Source organism: Lathyrus oleraceus, chromosome 5 (assembly GCF_024323335.1).
Source record: "Lathyrus oleraceus cultivar Zhongwan6 chromosome 5, CAAS_Psat_ZW6_1.0, whole genome shotgun sequence".
NCBI classification, from domain to species: Eukaryota; Viridiplantae; Streptophyta; class Magnoliopsida; order Fabales; family Fabaceae; genus Lathyrus; species Lathyrus oleraceus.
The window spans coordinates 354,554,734-354,578,221 of NC_066583.1; the positions used below are offsets into that span (position 1 = coordinate 354,554,734).

The window sequence follows — 23,488 nt, forward strand, 5'->3', positions numbered from 1 at the left end:
CTGAATTAGTCTTATCTCCAGAAGGAAAAGAAACTCCATACTTCAAAGTCCCTTTAATATACCTCAGAATCCTCAGGATCTAAATAATTGCTTGAAAGTTGTAGCATTTATATCATCACCTTCATGGTCAGAATCCAATTTGTGATTTGTTTCTGACGGTGTGACAACAGCCTTACAATTCAGCAACTCAAATCTCTTTAGAAACTCAAGTTCTTCTTTCATGGGCTTCAACCACACTTTCTTCTTCAGAGCTTCTTCAACACTCACTAGTTCAGAGTCTACTAACATGGCACACTGAACGACTTCTCCCTCAAAGTCTACTTCAATATCTTGCAACATGTCAAACTCTGTAAATCTTATTGGTATTTGTCTGATTCTTTGTGGCCTATGACCTTGTTCAGAATCTCCTTCTGATTTTGGAAAAATATCAAATGCTTGACCATCCTCAGAAGTTGGACCACCTTCAGAGGCTCCACCTTCATAAGCTCTTCCTTCAGAAGCTCTATCTCTAAAGATTGGATTACCTCCAGGTTCTGTATCATCATCAGAATCAGGATCAGAATCAGATTCACCTTCAGAATCAGACCCGCCTCTAGAGTCTTCTTCATCTTTAGAGTCACCTTCAAGATGTGACTCATCTTCAGCTTCATAGTCATCTTCTGACTCTGACTCATGTTTAGAACTCTCAGATTCCGACTCTTCTTCAGAATCTTTAGATTCTGACTCATCTTTTGATTCTAACTCATATTCAAAATCATACTCGACTTTAGATTCAGAGTCATCTTCTGACTATGGCACATATTTAGAGTCTCCTTCAGAATCATAAATCGTCAATCGCACAGGTTCATCATCGTCAGATTCATAAGCCATCAATAGCACAAGGTCATCATCATATTCTCCTCTCTTTATGTTTTCTTCTTCTGTCTTCCTTTCCTTGTTTTACCAACAGTCCTTAGCGAAGTGGTCAAACCTATTACAATAGTAGCATTGTACCATTCTCTTCTCAAGCTTCTCCACTCCCTTATGATGTTTCTTCTCATTAGAATTGGAAGCTTTTGACTCCTGAGACCTACCATGTCTTTTCTTGGCCTTTGACCAAGACTGCTTCTGGTCCTTCTTGACAAAAGAAGCTTCCAGAGCCAGCTATACCTCTCTCTCTGAGAGGTTCTTTTAGTCAGACGCAACTCTTGCGCCTCTAGACTTCTTTGCAGCTCTTCTATTCTCATGGTGCTCAGATCCTTAGAGTATTCAACTACTACAACAATGGAATAAAACCGAGGAGTAAGAGATCTAAGTACCTTCTCAATGATACTTTCTTCAGAGACAGTTTCTCCACACGACTTCATCTCATTTGTGATTAGAATCACTCTGAAGATGTAGTCAGGTACTTCTCATTGTTCTTCATGCTGATATTCTCATACTGCTTACATAGAGACTGAAGCTTCACCTTCTTCACTGATGCATCACCGCCTAGCACCGCACCAGTGTGTCCCACGCAGCCTTCGCTGTCATCAAATCAACAATTTTCTCAAACACGTTCACATCCACACATTGATGAATGTAGAACAACACCTTCTGATCCTTCTTCCTCAGATCATGCTGAACATTTTTCTGCGCATCCATTGCATTTTTGGAAGTGCAACCTGAATGTAACTGTCGTTGACGAGATCAAGAACATCTTGAGCGCCAAATAACACATGCATCTAAATCATCCAACATTTCCAGTTCTTACCATCGAACACTGGAAGTTTGGTACTCAGATTACCGTTTTCGTTCATCTTCAACCTTGTGCAAAACTCAGATCTCACCAAACATGGTTTTTATTTTTCACACCATAGTTTGTTTTTTTAAAACACCATCAATAAACGTCTAATCCAATATGTACTATTTTTTTAAAGGTTTTTTAGGAACTGAAATATTCGTTTGCCACTCTTCCATGCTCTCCTACCTCAAGTGACACCTTAACTTCAATGTTCTCCCCTTTATATATATATATATATATATATATATATATATATATATATATATATATATATATATATATATATATATATATATATATATATATATATATATATATATATATATATAATCAAAATCAAATTATATTAAAGTGTCAAACTTAATAACATAACACATTCGATAACTCTTACCACATATCAATTTAACAAAATTCACCGTTGGATAAAAACTATTATCATATATATCATATCTATAAAATTTAACATCAATAAAAATCATAAGATATGTTAATGAGCTATAGTATTATTGGTTGACATAAACTATATGTTTAGCATTCATTGTGACGATGAATTAGAGTTAATTTGTCAAGGTCTAAAATAATTTACTTTCTAAAATGTAATCCATTTTTCTCTTTGTATAGCTATATAATGATTGTAAATTATGCATAATATTAAATATATAGAAACTTTTTTACAAAGTTTTTGTTATTTCATTATGGCATCAGAGCAAGGTTCTGATTCAGATAATGAAAGTGCGGAGAAGAATGATACCTCCAGCAATACAAAATCTACTTTTGTTGTCACAAAACATCACCATATTACCTTGGTCCCTCGGATAATCTAGGAAAGCCGCTGTTAGCTACAACACCCAAAGGCGAGAATCACCGCAATTGAGCGCGCTCCATGAGGACGACATTGCGGGTGAAAAGCAAGTTAGGCTTCATTGATGGATCAATCGATAAACCTATAAAAACCAGTCCAAACTTTTACAATTGGGAGAAGGCTGATTCAATGGTCATGACATGGATCATCAATGTTGTAGATCTAGTTTTGCACGATAGCGTCTCACACGCATCAACTGCGAGAGATATTTGGGAAGATCTGGAGGAGAACTTTGCTCAAACAAATGCTCATATGATCCATCAGTTGTGGCGCATGTTATGTATGATGGAGCATGAATCAGACATGACTGTGACAAAATATTATACCAAATTTAAGAGTCTCCTTGATGAACTAGGAGAGCTGCAACCACTTCCAGAATGCACATGTGGTGCATCTAAAGAAATTATGCAGAGAGAAAGAGATCAGCAGGTACATCTATTTCTCGAAAGTCATAACAATGAGCGATTTGACCATGTTAAGGCGACAATGCTGAACACTGAACCTTTGCCTTCACTTTTACCCGTTTTCAATCATGTTCTCAAGGAAGAAGATCAAATCATGGGTGAAAAAGGAAGGATTACTACAAGAGAATCCAGAGGATCCGCTTTTTATGCATCTAAATAAAATGGACAAAGGATAAGAGATGGTTCAGACTCAAAGTGCGATCACAGCGCCAAGACTGGCCACATTAAAGCATGATGTTTTGAGATTATAGGGTACTCATAGAATTGGCACACACGAAGGACACAACACCACTCAAGAGATAATGGAGGACAGTCTAGTGCTCATCATACACATGTGATTGAACAAACAGTGCAGGGGCGTGCATTTCATGGTTCTCGTATGGTGAAGCATGATTTTTGTGAATTTGGTAAAATACATTTTATAAAGATCTAAAATGGGTCTTGGACAGTGGTGCATCACACCACATGATTCCTCTTTTATCCTTAATGAGAGGGGTAACCAAGATTGAGAAACCTTTCTATGTCATTATTCCTACATGGAACACAATGCTGGTAGAAATGATGGGGACTGTTGATCTTAACAAAGACATTACTTTACAAAATGTTTCACTTGTTCTTGAGTTTGATTGCAATTTAATTTCAATCTGTCAATTGACTCGTGATTTAAATTGCTTTGTGACTTATCATCCTAGTTATTGTATGATACACGACTTTTCCACGAAGAAGAAGATTGGCTTAGGTGATGTACATGATGGGGTTTACGTGTTAAGGCAACAAGTCTAAGGGTCTGCTTTCATGACACATCGTGAAGACAACACTACTCTCTAGGCATGGAAACGAGGCGGGTCGGGGACGGTTTTTACCTCCCCTTAAACCAAACCCTAATCCTCAAACAATTCTCCTTCCCTGCCTCAAACCCAAACGGGGATGGAGAATCAAAACCCAAACCCGTCTCAAACGGGTTCGGGTTGGGTTCATGTATCCCCGTCCCACCACCATTCATTTAGTGAAATCAATTTTTTTAATAGAAATATTTTTTCCAAAATAAAATTACATTACAAATAATAAAATAAAACAATCTAAAAAAATTCCATACATATATTTCAAATATTTTAAATAATAAATTAAAAATAAAATATCAAAATATTGACCACATATTTAATATTCTAAATTATCAAAAATAAATAATAGTATACATAATGAAATAAACGGGGCGGGTTCGGGGTGGATACTAGTGTCCCCATTACCCGACCCACCCCCATATTTTATAATCGAGGAAAACCCAATCTGGAATCCAAACCCAATCAAAGCGGATTTTCCCCGTCAACTTCAGGGTGGGTTCGGGTGGGTACCTGCGGGTATGAGTTATGTTGTCATGCCTACTGCTCTTTAGCACACAAGCATGAGACATCCCTCTCTTTAAGTTATGCAACACATATCTCATCTAGTGAATTTTAATTTATTTTCAAATAAACTTCATTGTTGTGACACATGTCAGAGATCAAAGAAATGCAAACTTCCCTTTCATATTAATTATAATAAAGTTGAGAATCCTTTTGATTTTATACATTGTGATTTGTGGAGAGGATATAGTACTAACTCTCATAGTGGCTGTCACTATTTTCTTATGATTGTTGATGATTATTCGTGTGGAACATGGGTTTACTTGTTAAAAGAAAAAAGAGAAGTTCTGAAAACTTTAACAAATTTTATCAACATGGTAAACACACAATTTAATGTAAAGATCAAGAGGTTGCAGAGTGACAATGGGACATAATTTACCAACCATATGTTTCAAGGAATCCTACAACAAGAGGGAATCCTACATGAAACTTCATGTGTGGGAACACCCCAACAAAACGCAAGGGTAGAGAGGAAACATAGACATATACTCAATGTGGCACGAGCCTTGAGATTCCTAGCTAACTTACCCATATCATTTTTGGGGGAGTGTGTATTGACAACAACATACCTCATTAGTAGAACCCCTACCATGATTAATGATGGGTTGACACCATATGAGAAGTTATTGGGAAAACCTTCATCATATGAGCACATCAAGACATTCAGATGCTTATGTTATGTTAAAAATTCAAATAAGCAGCAACATAAATTTGATTCAAGAGCAGAAAAATGTGTATTCAGGGGATATCCTAAAGGCCAAAAAGGTTGGACAGTGTATAACCTAAAGACACGAGAGATCCATGTCTCGAGAGATGTGGTATTCTATTTAGACATTTCTTCGTATGCACCACAAGAGAAGGACAACAGTGAAAAAAATCCGTCGCTAACATTTGCTCTTGGTTTTTGTTCTGTTGAAGAAGATATTACGTCTAGCAATGATGGGAAGCAAGACCATATTATAATTTCCAATGAAACAAGAGAAGAACAAGTCATTGAAACAAAATTTGATGTGATCACTGAAGTAGAAGAACCTCAGAATAGGGGGGAGTGAAATCATAACAAACATAGACATGGGGCCAAGGAACAGAAAACCACCCAAAAGACTTGATTATTATTATTGCTACTCAGCTGAGAAACCCCACACATGTACATCACCAAAGACGTCTGTTGATTCTAAGTGTTGGCAGCAATTTTGGTAAAACAAAGAGTGTTCACAAGATGTTATGTGTGATGTCTTAACATGAGATATCCTATGTACCTGCTGGAGTTCAAGAACATGTTCATGCATGATTGTTTCAGAATGCCACATACAATGCCATGGCTTCTGATATTGGATGTACCTGCTGGAGCTTAAATGAAAGACATGTTCATGCAGGATTGTTTCAGATGGCATACACAAGGTCATGGCATCTGATATGGCTGTATCTGCTGGAAGTTATAAAAGGAATTATTGGATTATGCAGGATTTTCCAGGATGTCAGACCCGATGTCATGATATCCTGTACACAGAACATTCAATATGAATGTCTGGTGTTTTGTGATTGCACAATTAATGGCAATCTTTGTATGATTGAAGATATGATTAGCTGGCGCATTCAATCATGGATTACAACCAAATTTACTTATTTTCAAAGGAGATCTAACCAGCTGTTATAAAAAGATTTGATTGGAAAATAGATTTAGGGTTTTCAAGATGTCCAAGCCCATCTGGATGCTTCTATAAAAAGGGACTTAGAAAACTTGTTTGAACACACAACCAATACTGAGTGAAATATAGAGAGAGAGCTAGGTTTTGTGTCTGTTTAGTCGTGAGACTTGTAGGTCATTCAAGTCATCCATTGATGATTGAATTGGACTGATTTGTGGTTGTAATTTGTCACTCTAAAGTTGTTAAGCAAGAGTGTGTGTCTTCTTGATCAAAGTTGTGAAGCAAGATCAAGAGTGTGTCTTCTTGATTGAAACTGTGAAGTAAAATCAAGAGTGTGTAATTGAAAAGTATTTTCTTTTCTCAAGGGATTATTGTTTAAAATCACTGGTGTGTGATTGTAGGGAAGTGAGTGGGTTCTCATATCTAAGAGTGATTAGGTAGAAATTACACGGGTAGAGATTAGGTGAGAAAGACTGTAACTTGTTGAAGTGTACGGAAAGTCTTTGAACTAATTCTATTTTAGTGAATTTCCTTCCTGGCTTGGTAGCCCCCAGACGTAGGTGAGTTGCACCGAACTGGGTTAACAATTGCTTGTGTTATTTGCTTTACCATTCTGTATCTTTATCCTATGTGTGTTAACAAATATTAGTGTCGTGACATTACCTTCGACATCTTATATCTGATACCAGAATTTCAATTGGTATCAGAGCATGCATCCTGCTCTGGTTCTGGGTGAGATCTAGGGACAATACTTTCTGGTACAATGGAGAGAGATGGAGGATCTGTTCATAGGCCACCAATTTTGGATGGTTCTAACTATGACTATTGGAAACCTCGAATGGTAGCTTTTCTGAAATCCCTTGATAACAAGGCTTAGAAAGTTGTGTTAACAGGTTGGGTACATTCTGTCATTACTAAAGAAGGAGAAGCCACAGCTGAGAAGAAGCCTGAAGAACAATGGTCCAAGGAGGAGGATGATCTTTCTCTTGGAAACTCTAAAGCATTGAATGCAATATTCAATGGGATAGACAAGAATATTTTCAGGCTGGTAAACAACTGTGAAGTGGCCAAAGATGCTTGGGACATTCTCAAGACTACTCATGAAGGCACCTCTAGGATAAAGATGTCTAGACTTCACTTGCTCACCTCCAAATTTGAAAACTTAAGGATGAAAGAAGATGAAAAAATTCATGAATTTCACATGAGTATCCTTGAAATTGCTAATGCTTAAGGAGCCTTGGGAGAGAAGATGACAGATGAAAAACTGGTAAGGAAAATACTCAGGTCACTCCCTAAGAGATTTGCAATGAAGGTGACTGCCATAGAAGAATCTCAAGATATTTCCAACATGAGGGTAGATGAGCTAATTGGTTCCCTCCAAACCTTTGAGATGGGATTGAATGATGGTTTTGAAAAGAAAACAAAGAGCATGGCCTTTATGTCAAACACAGAAGAGGAAAAGAGTCAGGAGGTTGATGAAGATTTGGTCAATGAAGTAGCAATGTTGGGAAGACAGTTCAATAAACTGTTGAAAAAGATGGATGCAAGATCTAAGACAAATGTCAAGAACATCTCATCTAACATCAGTAAATCCAACAATGCTAGAAGAAGAGCAAGATCAGATGAGAAGCTCAAAGAGGTACAGTGTTATGAATATGATGGGCATGGACTCTGTAAGACCCAATTTTTGACCCTAAGATCCCTCATGGCATCATAGCATAGCATTGCATAAACTCAAGGATCATTGAGCATCTTGCTTCCTTTACTTATGGGTGGGGTATATCTTTGAGTGGTTCTTGATCACCAAGCATGTTTGCATTGTTTATCATTGCTTATCTCATTTGTTTACTAACCAAAAAGTACAAAAATATGTCATCTAACCTTTTGTTTTGTAGCTTAAGCAAGCACAGGTCAAGTACATCAGGTGAAGCCATGGTACAAGAGATGAGGCATTCTCCTTGAGATGAAGATCATATGGTCATTTTATAGAGCTTATATGAGCTATGGTCCCATTGTGAAGCCAATTCATCAAGTGGCAAAGGCCCAAGTTCATCAGAATATTTTCAGGTCACCTAAGGCCAATGCAGTCAACAGAAAAGTCAACTGTGGGTTTTGAACTGGGAAATTGGATTTCTTCATCCCATTCATGTTCCAACAATGCTTATTCATCATGTCAAACATCTACATTGGAGAATTTGAAGTCAAATCAAAAGTTTCCCAAAATGGAAAGTGACCTATAATTTCAAGTTTCCAAAAATGGCAAGTTTTTGGACCAAATTCAACTTGACTTTCCAACATCAAAGAAGCTTCAAATGAATTTTTGTCCAACATGAAAGTTGAATATCTTTCTCTCCCATTTCAAAAAAGTCCAAGATCATGAGCATCTGATGAATGGTTGAGGAGATATGATCAAATGATTGCAATGTGTGCATGGAACTTCAAAGAGCCATAACTTTTGATTCAAAGCTCCAATTTGAGTGCCTCTTTTTGCATTATGATCCTTATGACATATATTTTCCAAATCTATCATTGCATTGCATGAAATTTCATCACATGACCATTTGCTCATTCATGAACATTTTGGAGGGAAAATACCAAATTCAAAATTGGTGCATCATATGAACAAAATTCCAATTCCAACATGTGCATGAAATGATTTTAAGTGAAATTACACATGCATATGGTACTGTTCACGTTCAAGTTTGCCATGCACCACACAATTTTCCATTTTTGGTCATGCACCTTATTCTCACAAATTACAATTAGCCATTGCCTAATTAATTTTTCAGAGTGATTAATACATAGTATAAAGCCTTAATCATAACAGAATTTCACAGTTTTGAACATTCTAGATCCAAAATTTCTCTTCCCTCCAAATTTTTCTCTCAATTGAAACTTGAAATTTTTCCATATAGCACCTGAATTTTATGGGATACTCGTGTTCTCTGATCATCATTGAGTGCAGATCAAGCTCTTGATTGAAGAATTCGAGCAGAAATCAAGCTGTGCAAGCTCAAGAACATGAAGATGGAAACTGCCATTTGAGCTAGATCCAAGCATTTCCAAGCTTCAATTCATACATCAAACTTCAAGTCATCATCTCAGGATTGGATCTGGACATTTGCAAAGCCTCGAATCTGCAGTTTCCATTGACTGCTCTTCAAGAGGTTAGAATTTCGAACCTCTTAATTCTCCATTTTATGCACATAATGTTGTAGATCTTTGACTGCTGAGCATCCTGATATAAATTTCATGAAAAATGGATGAGAATTGGTTGAGTTATCTTGAATTAAAGTTTTGAATGCATAAATGTTTTCGTTCGATTCTCTTGATTCATGGAGATTTAAGCCAAAATAATGTTGGATATGAGTTCCTCATTGAATAACCTTTCGAATGATGTATGATTCGCCTGGTTCTGGAAAAAAATTTGAGAGCTTCATTGTAGCGCCACCGTCTTCATGAAGAAGACGGTGGAAACTACCGCGCCTGAACAGTAATTAGGGTTTACTGGTTTAGCATTTCCATTTTACTGTAGAAGTGCCTTTAACATTCGCGTAGTGTGTTCGATCCCGTGTGGATGTGTTTTGAATTCCAATTATTATTTCCTCAATTATCCAAACGACCGTGTTTTGATATGAGGTGCGCTTGCAACCAATGCTTCGCCTGTTCGATCCTCCACGATGCAATCTCCATTTTCTCATTTCAATTTTCATATTATTTCATGTTTTCAATATTATTTCATTTTATTCATGTACTTCAAAAAATCATAAAAAATAGCATATGCATCCAAATAAATCCAAATTTTTTTCTACATGATCATGTGAATGGCTACTATTTTGTGGAATTGATTTTCTGATTTTATCATTTCTGGATTTTTAATTGTGTTGGATTACTTGAACATGTATGCAAATGTACCATGCTTCATTCAATTTGATGTGAAATGCTCATACATTGTCCAATTGCTTTGAAATTTAATATACTGATTCCCAACATGATATAAGATTTTTGAGGCTTGGTTGTGCATTTTTAGCATTTTTCATCTCTGTTTTAGGTACTTGGATGTATGGTGTGACAATGTGTGTCACACAATTTGATGCCATACTTGTTCATTTTCATTGACATGTCAATTGAGCTTTTCTGTTTCCAATTTTTGGCATGATGATTGTGTTTGACATGTTGTATGCACATAAAAAATTTCATGTTCATTTGATTCATTTCTGTTTTAATATGGAATTTGCATTCTTGATGCCCAATTGTGTGCTTTGTAATTGCCTTTGCCATATCTTGCTCATGTGATGACTTTGCTTAATGCTTTTGACTTGGTCCTTTTTTGGACATGTTCTTATGTGTTTAAATGAGCTTCATGTGAAATATTGGTTGTTGTTTTGACTTTTTAATTCCCCTTTGACCCTAGTCTTTGCACTAGTGGTTTGTACTCACTTTTTGAGCTTTGCATTTCAGGTTCAAGCAATTAGTTCTAATGGATGATGTGATCTCCTTGCTTGAGATGCAATTTTGCTTTGTTTAACTAATGTTGATTGTGTTGTAGGTCTTTTGGTGGTGGACACACTTGAATGAGTGCCTTTTATGACTTGCTTGTTGTGTATATTGGAAACCACTGTTGTTTGTCTGTTGATTTGTTTGTCTGAATGTGAATACTGATTGTTTAGCTTTTCACACAGGTACATTAGTCGCTTTAGCTCATTATTTGAGCTTTGATTTGCTTGTGGTTGGCATACCACTTAGGTAACCATTCCTTAACTCCATGTAGTTTGGAAGCCCTGTCGTTTCTTTTGGCAGGCATTTGGCTGAAGTCCTCCTTAAGAGGCAATGTTTGTGCTTGTTTATATTTGTGCCTTGTACTTCAAGTCCTCCTAAGTGAAGAGGCAATTGGCAGATAGAAGGGATTAGTAATCAATCCCCTGCTAATCGTTTGAGTCGTTCATTATGCTCGCACTACGTGCTGAAGCTCTTGAACCTAACCCAAGATCATTGTATGTAGAGTCAGTCAGGTGGAATAGAGTTCCTCATTCTGGACTCCCACATCTTGATTGATTTAAGTTCACCCAGGCTAGGGTTAGGAGCTATGAGGTCTAATCCTTATTTCCCATTTCATCTGCTCACCCTGACGGTCAATGTCAGAGGTTAAGAGCCCTATCACCCATAACAGTATTGGCTTGTTTGTCAAGATTGATATGACCCCTTGACTAAAGCCCAACTTTGATTGAGCCTCTTGATTGTGTATAGAGTGTGCTAAATGATTGATGTGATTGCTTACTTTTGCATATTGCTTTTGCATATTGTTTTGCATTTGTCATTTTCTTTGTTGGAGGAGTCAGATGTAAGACCATTGATTGGCTATCTGTTTCCTGTTCCTTTTGGGGAGCTGGATATAAGACCATTGATTGGCACTCCATATCCTGTTTTATTTGTTTTGTGGAGCTGGACATAAGACCATTGATTGGCACTCCATTTTCTGTTTTATTTCTTCTATGAGTCAGATGTAAGACCATTGATTGGCTATCTGTTTCCTATTTTCTTCTGTGAGTTAGATGTAAGACCATTGATTGGCTATCTGTTTCCTATTTTCTTCTGTGAGTCAGATGTAAGACCATTGATTGGCTATCTGTTTCCAGTTTCTTTTGTGGAGTTAGATGTAAGACCATTTATTGGCTATCTGTTTCCCATGTTGCTTGTGGAGTTGGACGTAAGACCATTTATTGGCACTCCGTTTCCCATTCTGTTTTCGGAGTTGGATGTAAGACCATTTATTGGCAATCCATTTCCAGTTTTTGTTGCTCCTTTGAGCTTGCTTATTTGTTTATGCTTTATGTTGCCTGATTCCGAAGGAACTTACTTGGATCATTCCTATGATCTTGAGAAAGGAATTCCTATTTGTGGCTTTGTCCCTTATCCTACCTTTTTTGCATGCTTAACCTTGAACCCTTTTCATTTTTAAACCAAAAAACCAAAATTGTGCAAACTTCTGATTCTTTTTTCAAATTAGAAACCTAGGCCATATGCCTTTGATTTTGCAAAATCTTTTCATTTAATACTCATTTGTAATTGAACTTAACTCATACTTTGATCATACTTTGTGAATACTCTAATTTGGTTAATTCAACCCACTCAATTGTTTTTGTGCCTCTTGTCCACTTCTTGATAAGTTTTCATGCATTAGACATAGATCTGAATTATCTTAGTGGTTGATGTAAATCTCACCGCATCCTTAGTGAGTTGATCATAAGTCTTCCATACTTATTATAGGGTTAACCCCTCACTAGTATGTTGAAGCCATCCTCACATGGTGGATTGTTGGTTCAGGTCGAGTGTTCTCCCTTTGATAATGAAAGACCTTAGTGCTTTTGTTTAAAATCAATCCACTCATCTTTTTGGAAATCTTTTAGCCGAACTACGAGGTTTTGATCCTTTAATGGTATGTAGGCAATGGATTCTTCCATCCAAACACAAAAATAATAAAATTTGTACATTCTTTTCTCACCACTTCCCTCATGTTTGCACAATAAATATTTTCATAAACAATACTTTTTACAACAAGTTGTGAAAAGGGTTCCCTAGGAGTACCTAGGATGTTGTGGGTGCCTAACACCTTCCCACAACATAATTACCCCCTTACCCAGATCTCTGTACCCTTTTTATTAGTTTTCTTTGTAAAACTTCTTAGGCTTTTGTTCGCTTTCTAGCCATTCCTTTGGATAAATAGAAGTGCAGTGACGACTCTATCTTTGTATGCTTTGCTTTTGATTTAGTCAATAAATCTAAAGGTAATGAATACACCGCTACAGACACATCAGGACTGAATGTGAAACCTACCTCAAGAAACAGAAGATGAGTCTTGCTGCCACTTGGTCTGATGAGAGTGAAACAGAGGAGGCTGCAAATCTTGTGGCTGCTTTGACAGGAAGATGGGGATCTGATGAAGACTCAAGTGATGGTGAAGTAACCTTTGAAGAATTGGCCTCTACCTACAGAAAGTTGTGTCACAAAAGTGTAGAGCTGAGCAAACAGGTTGAAAACCAGAAGAAGAAAATAACTCAACTTGAGAATGAGAAGGTAGAATACTTGGAAACCATCTCCAAGTTACAAACAGAAGCAGTGGTTCTGAATGCTAAGCTTGTTGAAAATCCACAAGCTGAAAGTCAGAAGATAGCACAGCTGGAAAGTGAGAAGGTAGACCATGTGAAAACCATCTCTAAGTTGAAAACTGAAGTCATGTTTCTAAATTATAAACTAGAAGAGATGATCAAGTATGTAAGGATGTTAAGCAATGGATCTGACTCCTTAGACAAGATTCTCCAAACTGGACAAATAACAGGAGACAAATCTGGCATTGGGTATAATGACTCAAAGCCTAAGAGCAGTTATACTAGTGCACAATCTCAAGCTAAACCTAAGTGCATCCATAGTAAAAGTAAATTTGTGATGTCACATCATATGTTCCAACATCAGAGGAGAAAACAGCAGAAAGGGAAACACCAAAGATGGAGATGCCATCACTGTGGGAAGTTTGGTCATCTGAAGTCGTTCTGTTATAAAATGTATCGTTATCCTAGGCATACTCATCATCAGAATCACTATCAATCCAGACCCAAACAGCACAGGCCTATAATTAAGAAACAATGGATTCCTAAGACTAATGTTACTGGTCTGATAGCTCACATTCCCCTCAGAATCTCAGCCAGAGAAGAATGGTACTTTGATAGTGGATGCTCCAGACACATGACTAGAAACCAAGACCTGCTAACTGATCTGCATCATCATACCATAAGCCATGTAACCTTTGGAGATGGAGCAAAAGGTGAAATCAAGGGAACAGGTAAGCTTGATTGTCTTAGAGTTCCTAAACTTGACAAGGTTCTACTAGTTAAGGGTTTGACTGCAAATCTAATAAGCATCAGTCAACTATGTGATCAAGGTCTGAATGTTAACTTCACCAAAACTGAATGTCTAATCTTTGACAAAAATAGTGAAGTGATTATGAAAGGAATCAAGACCAAAGACAACTGCTACATGCGGAGCTCTCAAATGGATTATCCCTTAAAGTATTGGATAAGTATAGCTGCTCTCAAGAGTGATGAAATACAAGTCTGTGGGAAATGTCAGACAAAGATGTCACACCAGAAGCTCAGAGGAGAAAAGGTTATGATGGCTCAAACAACTGAGAGGTTAGATCAAATAGGTGGACATATGACCAGTCATAGGCAGAATGGAACTGTTAGGACTAGGCCACAGGGGACTTTATGTTTATCTCGAAGCAAAAAGGCCAAGAACAATGTGGAGAAGATTGGAATGACACCTGCTTCTACACATGTGAAAGGTATAGAAGATGGAAGCAGTTGGGCTCAACTGGGTTGGGTGAAACTATTGATGATTGTATGCAATGTCACACACGATGTCATGACATTGTATTATGACAACCTGAATGCTGAAACTAGGTCCAAAAATCAGACTCAGCACAGATGGACAAAGTACTATTGTTGCTATTATCACTTCATTAGAAAATTCATGGAAGACAAAGTCAGAGGTCTAAAGCATGGACTGGAACTAGCAGACAGGGTTGCAAGGAATTTGGGTGAAATTCAAATTGAATATAAGGGAGGAAAATTAGGGATTTGGACTCTTGTGAAATTATGGCAATTAAAGAGGAAAAATAAAAGAAATAAAAATAATGTCTGCCCTTTTAAAAGAAATAGCCACATTAATGATAAATCATTCCCTAACATTGAAAATAGTATCTATTCCTTTAGCACACGCTACCTAAACACAATAATCTCCATTTCCATTCAACTTCTCAAAGAAGCTCAGCTAGGGCAAAGAAACTTTTCTCAAAAGTCCTACAACATGTCTCAACATCCATCATCATCTGGTTCAAAATCCTCTCACCATGCAAAGACTCCCTCCATGGAGTTTGTAGATGAAGATGTGATGGACGTTACTCCTCTGTGCATGATACCAGGTGACACCCCAGGTCCCGCCTCCAAGGTTGGAGATAAGTAAGGTAATACCTCTGGTAACTCCTCTCTTCCAAAAGACATGCATTATGTTGATCGTGCCATAAGGAACCTAGTCATTAGGATCCTAAGTGAAGGGCATGAAGTCAAAGGGGTTTCTACCCCTCTGTCCAGAAGGGACCCCTCTCCTGAGGAGGAACCTCATGCTGACAAAGATGATGACTCATCTAGGTCAGAAAAGGAAGTTGCTGCTGAAGGGCTATGCTCTCTAGGTAAAACCCTACCTAGCAAGAAACCAAATGTGTCTCAGGAGAAGGTTATTGACCTAGAGGAAGAAAGCTCTAAAGAAGAGGATGATCCTTTGATTCATCTTGTAAAACCTAGTGTAGCTGAGAAACTGAGAACTAGGAAAGGGAAAAGTATGGCAAAAATGAGAACAACAAGAGTGAAAAAGGATGTTGGTGTAGGACCCTCAAAATCCTGGAGCAAAGTTGAGGTTTGGAAAAGGAAAGAAAGAGACAACTCTGACTTTGAGGAGGATGTCGAAGACGATGTCCCTGACATCTCCCCTACAAAAAGGCAGGCTGTTCAGAAGTCTCCTGTCAAAGCTGCTGCTGTGCACCTAGACAATATCTCCTTCCATTTAGAAGATGGTGCAGCAAAATGGAAATTTGTCATTCAAAGGAGAGTAGCTATTGAAAGAGAGCTTGGAAAAGAGGCTGTAGAGGTAAAGGAAGTAATTGATTTGATCAAAAATGTTGGACTAATGAAGACTGTGATAGCTCTACCCCAATGTTATGAGGAGTTGGTAAAAGAGTTCATTGTTAATATGCCTGAGGATATTTATGAAAAGAACAGCAGGGAGTTCTGCAAGGTGTTTGTAAGGGGAAAATGTGTGAAATTCTCACCAAGTATTATCAACAAGTTCCTAGGAAGAGGAACTGATGGAGGAGTGGACCTAGAGACCACAGACAATGAGGTCTATAGGATTATTACAGCTGGCCAAGTTAAGGAATGGCCTAGTAGGAGTCACTTATCAGCTGGGAAGCTCACTGTTAAATATGCCATCTTACACAAGATTGGTTCAGCTAATTGGGTGCCTACTAATCATGTCTCTACCATCTCCATTAGTCTTGGAAGAATCATTCATGCAATTGGAACAAGGGTTAACTATGATTTTTGCAAGTTTATATTTGATCAAACCATCAGACATGCTTCTACAAATGTTGTAAAGTTACCCATTGCCTTCCCCTCCCTTATTTGTGGCATTATCATGAGCCAACAGCCAGGCATCCTGAGTACAAGTGACATTCCAAGCAAGAGAAATTCCCTTCTGTCAATTCACTATAAGCTTTTTGAGGGAAGTCATGTCAATGATGTTGTCATGACATCGGCCAGAAGGGAACCTGCATCTCAAGGGAGATTAATTGATCAACTAAAAGAAACCTGTAAGGAATTGGATAATGGTATAAGGGTGGCCAAGGCTAGAAAAGAAGCTTTAGAAGTTCTAATTTGTAGCCTGGAAAAGGAAGAAATAGAGAAGACTGGTAAGGATTCAAATGCAAGATCAAAATCCCAATCCAGTGGCAGCTCTGGAAGCTCTGAAGACTCTGAAGGTGAAGGTGAAGGTGATACTTCATCTTCTGATTAATGGTTCCTTCCTGTGTTGAAGACTGGGGTGATAAGGTGAAGAGGTGTGTTGGAAAGATTGTTGGAAGCTGGTCTGCTGTTTGGAAGACTGATGTTTTTATTGTTTTTTTTTTGAAAAAATGTGTAATGTGTGGCAGTCCTCATTGATGCCTGTTTTGTAATATTTAGGGCTCTTAAAGAGTTCCTTGGATTTGTTCATTATCTCAGCTATCACAGCTGTGTATAATGATGGTTTGTACTTCCTAAATATTATGTTTTAACATGCTTAAATGTTATAACATCTGACCTAACTTTCTCTGATAGGCTAATAGACATTTATTTTGTCTGATTGGTCACCTTTGGTCAATTTTGACTAAAAAGGGGGAGAAGTGTTGATATGGAAGCTGTTGTGGAAGTTGTGAGATGTATATAGCTGGAGGACAGGTGTTATTGAAGGAAGTGCGCAAGTGTTATTGAAGGAAGCGCACAGTGTTAAAAATGTTGTTCTGTTTACAGATGTCAAAGAGGATGCCTGATATGGTGCACAGGTGTTGTTGTTGAAGCAGATGTCAGAATGACATTCTGGCTGGGGCAGGTGCTAGAGTTACAGTAGCTGTTTTGTCCATGGAGACTGTTTGTTGTGTACACAGATTTAGGGGAAGCTAGAAGGAGTACCCTTGTGCATTTTTGTGTCTTACTAGTTGCATCCATAACTAGTAATTCTGTTTTTGTTGCACAAATTTAGGGGGAGGAGAAGTACCCTTGTGCATGTGTGCATTACTAGTAGCCATAGCTAGTAATTGTTTTGCTTCTGCTGCTGATTAAACTATTGTTATGTTGTTTAATTGCTGATAGTTTACCTTGTGAACAAAAAGGACAGATATATGTTTTAGCCAAAATTTGCCAAAGGGGGAGTTTGTTGATTCTAAGTGTTGGCAACAATTTTGGTAAAACAAAGAGTGTTCACAAGATGTTATGTGTGATGTCTTAACATGAGATATCCTATGTACCTGCTGGAGTTCAAGAACATGTTCATGCAGAATTGTTTCAGAATGCCACATACAATGCCATGGCTTTTGATATTGGATGTACCTGGTGGAGCTTTAATGAAAGGCATGTTCATGCATGATTGTTTTAGATGACATACACAAGTCATGGCATCTGATATGGTTGTACCTGCTGGAAGTTATAAAAGGAATTATTGGATTATGCAGGATTTTCCAGGATGTCAGACCCGATGTCATGACATCCTGTACACACAACATTCAGTATGAATGTCTGGTGTTTTGTGCTTGCACAATTAATGGCAATCTTTGTATGATTGAAGATATGATTAGCTGGCACATTCAATCATGGATTATAACCAGATTTACTTATTTTCCAAGGAGATCTAACCAGCTGTTATAAAAAGATTTGATTGGAAAATAGATTTAGGGTTTTCAAGATGTCCAAGCCCAGCTGGATGCTTCTATAAAAAGGGACTTAGAAAACCTGTTTGAACACACAACCAATACTGAGCGAAATATATAGAGAGAGCTATGGTTTGTGTATGTTTAGTCGTGAGACTTGCAGGTCATTCAAGTCATCCATTGATGATTAAATTGGACTGGTTTGTGGTTGTAATTTGTCACTCTAAAGTTGTTAAGCAAGAGTGTGTGTCTTCTTGATCAAAGCTGTGAAGCAAGATCAAGAGTGTGTCTTCTTGATTGAAACTGTGAAGTAAAATCAAGAGTGTGTAATTGAAAAGTATTTTCTTTTCTCAAGGGATTGTTGTTTAAGATCACTGGTGTGTGATTGTAGGGAAGTGAGTGGGTTCTCATATCTAAGAGTGCTTAGGTAGAAATTGCATGGGTAGAGATTAGGTGAGAAAAACTGTAACTTATTGAAGTGTACGGAAAGTCTTTGAACTAATTCTATTTTAGTGAATTTCCTTCCTGGCTTGGTAGCCCCCAGACGTAGGTGAGTTGCACCGAACTGGGTTAATAATTGCTTGTGTTATTTGCTTTACCATTCTGTATCTTTATCCTATGTGTGTTAACAGATATTAGTGTCGTGACATTACCTTCGACATCTTATATCTGATACCAGAATTTCAACGTCAACTTCTGTAGGTATAATTTATCCTATATCAAACTATGTAAATTATGACGAGTTTTCCCAAAAACATCAAGCTTATCTTACAGCGGTTAAAATCATTGAAGAGCCTCAATCATACAAGCAAGACATTCACAAATAAGAATGGAGAGAAGCCATGTCACAAGAACTTAAAGCCTTGGAAAAAAATAAAACATGAGAAATATTGAGGCTCCCTAAGGAAAGAAGGTAGTGGGTTGTAGATGGGTATACAAGGTTAAATACAAATAGACCAGTGAAGTTGAGAAATATAAAGCACGACTTATGGAAAAAGGGTACACACAAGTTGAAGGGGATGACTTCAATGAAACCTTTACACTAATTGCCAAAATGACAATTGTGAGGTGCTTGCTTACTGTTGCAGTGGCCAAAGGATGGATGCTTCACCAAATGGATGTGAGTAATGATTTCCTACATGGAGAATTAGATGAGGAAGTATATATGGAGGTCCCACCAGGTTACAAAGTTTCCGATAAAGAGATGGTGTTTCATCTAAGAAAGTCACTATATGGTCTTAGGCAAGCCTCACGCAATTGGTACTCAAAATTGTCCCAAGCATTGGTAAAGTATGGTTTCCAGGAATGTGAAGCTGATCATAGTTTGTTTACATATTCACATGATTCAATTTTCATAGTTGTATTAATTTATGTTGATGACCTTGTTGTGACTGGGAATGATGCAAAGTCATGTGAAAAATTCAATCAATACCTCAACAAGTGTGTTCACATGAAGGACTTGGGAGCGTTGAGATATTTTCTTGGTCTAGAGTTAGTTCGCGACTCTTCTGGATTATTCATTTGTCAAAGAAAGTATGCCTTGAACATTCTAAATGAATGTGGGATGCTAGCTTGCAAGCCTTCACCCATACCATAAATTAGCATTGGATTCAAGTCCTTTACATGAGAATCGTTCATAGTATCGTAGTTTGGTGGGACGACTCATTTATCTCACAATCACTAGACCGGAATTAACATATTATGTCCATATTCTAAGTCAATTTATGCAGGAACCTTACTAGGGGCACTGGGACGCACATGTTTTGAGGTACTTGAAGTCTTCACCGGGGCAAGGAATTATCATACCAAGAGATAATGACCTCAGACTAGTTACATATTGTGATTTAGATTATGCGTCATGTCCACTAACCAGAAGATCAATATCAGGTTATGTCATGAAGTTAGGAACAACTCCCATTTCATGGAAAACCAAGAAGCAAACTACCGTATCAAGGTCCTCGAGTGAAGCATAATATAGAGAAATGGCTCACGCCGCAAGTGAAGTCATATGGTTACGAAGATTACTTACACACTTACAAGTAAAATGTGATTCTCTTACAACTATACATTGCGACAATCATGTTGCTATTCATTTAGCTTCGAATCCGGTTTTCCACGAAAGAACGAAACACATTGAAGTCGATTGTCACTTCATTCGAGAATTCCTTATCAAGGGAATTATAGCTACTGCCCACATACCAACCAAGTCACAACAAGCAGACATTTTCACAAAGTCTTTGGGAATAAAGCAATTTCAAGAACTATCAGGCAAGCTGGGATCTCATCATCCTCAATCTCCAACTTGAGGGGGAGTAATGAGATGTAGTATTATTGGTTGGCATAAGTTGTCTGTTTAGCATTCATTGTGACAGATTATGCAATGAATTAGAGTTAATTTGTCAAGGTCTAAAATGATTTACTTCCTAAAATATAATTCATTTGTCTCTTTGTAGAGTTATATAATGATGGTAAATTATGCAGAATATTCAATATATAGAAACATTTTTACAAAGTTTATGTTGTTTCATTACATGTCAACGAGAGGCATAAAAATTAACGTCTTACAAAATTTTAACAAAATCTTAATTTTGATCATTCTCTTTAATATATCAAATGATTTTCGATTAATGTTAAATTTTATAGAGATGATTTATATAATAATATCTTTCAATCCAACGATAAATTTTATTATACGAATATACAATAAAGGGTTATCGAAGGTATCATGTTACTAAGTTTGACATTTTCGTATCATTTGATCATAATATATATATATATATATATATATATATATATATATATATATATATATATATATATATATATATATATATAGTTTGTCTCCACTCTAATCCTAATCCAGTATACACATCGCAAAATTAAAGTCAACTTGTACCATCAACTTCTAAGTCTCCGGAAATTCTCCACTTCAAAATTTTGCGTTGTCCACCCGTTTATAATCAGTTTTCCAAAATTTCGTTGACCACCCGTTTACAATCACTCTTTTGACAGCTTCAACTTAATTTTTGAGGTTGCCAACCGATAAAGCGAGTGATAATATTTTATAATATGCGCTCGGAAGGCGGGTAATCCCGGCATATTTCATCGTCAGCATATTTGTGTTGCGATTGGTAATAAACGATGGTCACAATATGAATATGAATTAAATATACATCAATCTACAATCCTCCGTTTCAAAAATATTCTTATAAATATTCCACATTGCCATAAAAATATTCCACACCTTGCCATAAAAAAAAACTATTACACACCTTGCAAAAGAGGGTCTTTTAATCAACACAAGAACAGAAAAATGAGTGTGCATAAAGCTTATATTATTCTGATTACCTTAGAGTTAGGTTCAATTGGAATCAAGTATCAAGGTTTAAACACCAATCCCTTCCAACAATCATCTCCAATTATGTTACTGTTTTTTACTTGTATCTTTTGTCACGTTGTTGCATCCACAGCTGACATCACCTTGCCAATCACTATGGTAATATTCCACATTTCTGGTGTTGTTGGATGTGAGATACTTCTTTGGATTCTCATCCCTCACTTTTGGAATTGGTATATCATCAACATATTCCTTTTATTTGCTATTTGGTCCTGTTTCTTCAACTTCATTAACAATACCACTAAACACTTCCTTGCTACTACACATTCAAATGCTACTCAGGAACCACAGGAATCTCAGCCGTAGCACTTGTAACCGACTGTAAATATAAAAAAAAATAGATGTTATATGGTTTGATTTGGTAGATATTTTATATTTCTGTTTATTCTTAATTTAATTTGTATAACTCTTATCCAAATAAAACAAATCTTAAGAGAATGTTTCAACGAGGTAATTTAGAATTTTTAAGAAATTCTAAATTTTAAAAAATTTAAATGATTTAATTGAAATTCATTTATTTTTAAATTTAAAATAAATTTATTTGTATGGATGGAGTATTAAAATAATTTATTGTTAAAATTTTGGGGTCCATCTCATAAATTTTAAAAAATTTGAGTCAAATTTAAAATATGAATCAATTTGCAATTTTTTAAAATTTGAAGAAATTAATTTATAAAATGTAAAAACTATTAGAGACTTATTTTCAATTTTTTAAATATTTTAGAGATAAATTTGAAATTTTCATAAAATATAAGGACCATCTTATAAAATAGATTTGAAAAATTAATAATAAATAATTTAACATTTATATTATATAGAGTGAATGAACAGTTTAAATTTTTTTATTTTTTGGTGTAATTTAAAATTCTTTAAATTTAACTTAAATAAAATATTTAAGAAATTTATATTATTTTAACAATTATCTATATTTTTTATTTAAACAATGAATTTTGGTCAAAACTTAAATTTTTTCAAAAGAATTATTATTTTTTGTTAAAATGCTTCATTTAAACAAAATGTAAGAGATAAAATTGAAAAGGTAATAAATGGTTTTTTGGTTGCAGTGTCGAGTAAATTTTATTTTTTTGTTTAAAAATATCTAATGCAACCATGATGAAAAATGTTTCTCTAAAATTAAAATATAACATGTTTTAGTTTATTTCACCCCTAACAAAAGAATTGAAGAAGGTAAAACCAGAGATCAATCTCCATAAAGACACCAAACAAACACCATCATTTCAAGTTTGAATCAAGGAGGGGGAAAATGAAACTTCAAGAAACGTACATGAAAATCATTTCTTGGCCTCTTCTTGTTCTTCACAATTATGGTACGTTAGATATTTCATCATCATTCATGTTAGAAGGCGTGTTGAGTTTTAATGTTGTTATTTGTTATTTTGATTGTGATTGAATGCTATATTTTATTGAGATAGTAATAAGTTTTTATTGTTGTTTAATGTTATATGTTGTTGTGATTGAGTGAGATTGAGATTTTATATATTGTTGTTGTTGTTTCATTCTTAGTATATTGTTGTATTGGAATTTTAACGTGTTGTTGACAATGTTGTCATATTGTTGTATTATGGTATATTATGTTTTCCCATATTATTGAAAAGTGATTTATTAAGTTGTTGTATTGAGAATGTTGTTGTTGTGTTCTTGTATTGTTGTATTGTTAAATGATTTTGCAAGTTTTTGATATAGATTTCATAATGTATTATGGATCGTAGTTGTATGAAAGCTAATAGATTATGTCTGCTGCATGAGAAATGAGTGCTTAAATTCCTTGAATATGCGAAATAAAATCTTTCTGATAATATTGGAATCTTTTATTGACCTTGTGTTATATGCGGTAATATCAAAAAAATTGAAAAGAAAGAAATATTGCACCACCTATGTTTGATGGAATTTGTCAAAATTATACAATATTCCAACAACTTA

General features: G+C 36.1%; 1 protein-coding gene across 1 annotated transcript; it reads right to left on the minus strand.

Moving 5' to 3' along the window:
• Positions 1-72: 72 nt before the first annotated feature.
• LOC127080658 (ribosome biogenesis protein ERB1-like) lies at positions 73-1,623 on the minus strand. The gene is made up of 2 exons (XM_051020967.1): positions 1,483-1,623; positions 73-789 (listed from the first exon to the last, which is right to left on the minus strand). The coding sequence occupies exons 1-2, from the start codon at positions 1,621-1,623 to the stop codon at positions 73-75; spliced, it is 858 nt and encodes a 285-aa protein (XP_050876924.1).
• Between the last annotated feature and the right edge of the window lie 21,865 nt (positions 1,624-23,488).

Bases quoted from the DNA above. Each gene is read 5' to 3' on its own strand.
- LOC127080658 (XM_051020967.1), bottom strand. From the start codon at position 1,623: ATGGATGCGCAGAAAAATGTTCAGCATGATCTGAGGAAGAAGGATCAG. The intron at 790-1,482 runs GTGCGGTGCTAG...TATGTGCCATAG, and splicing joins AGGCTGCGTGGGACACACTG to TCAGAAGATGACTCTGAATC.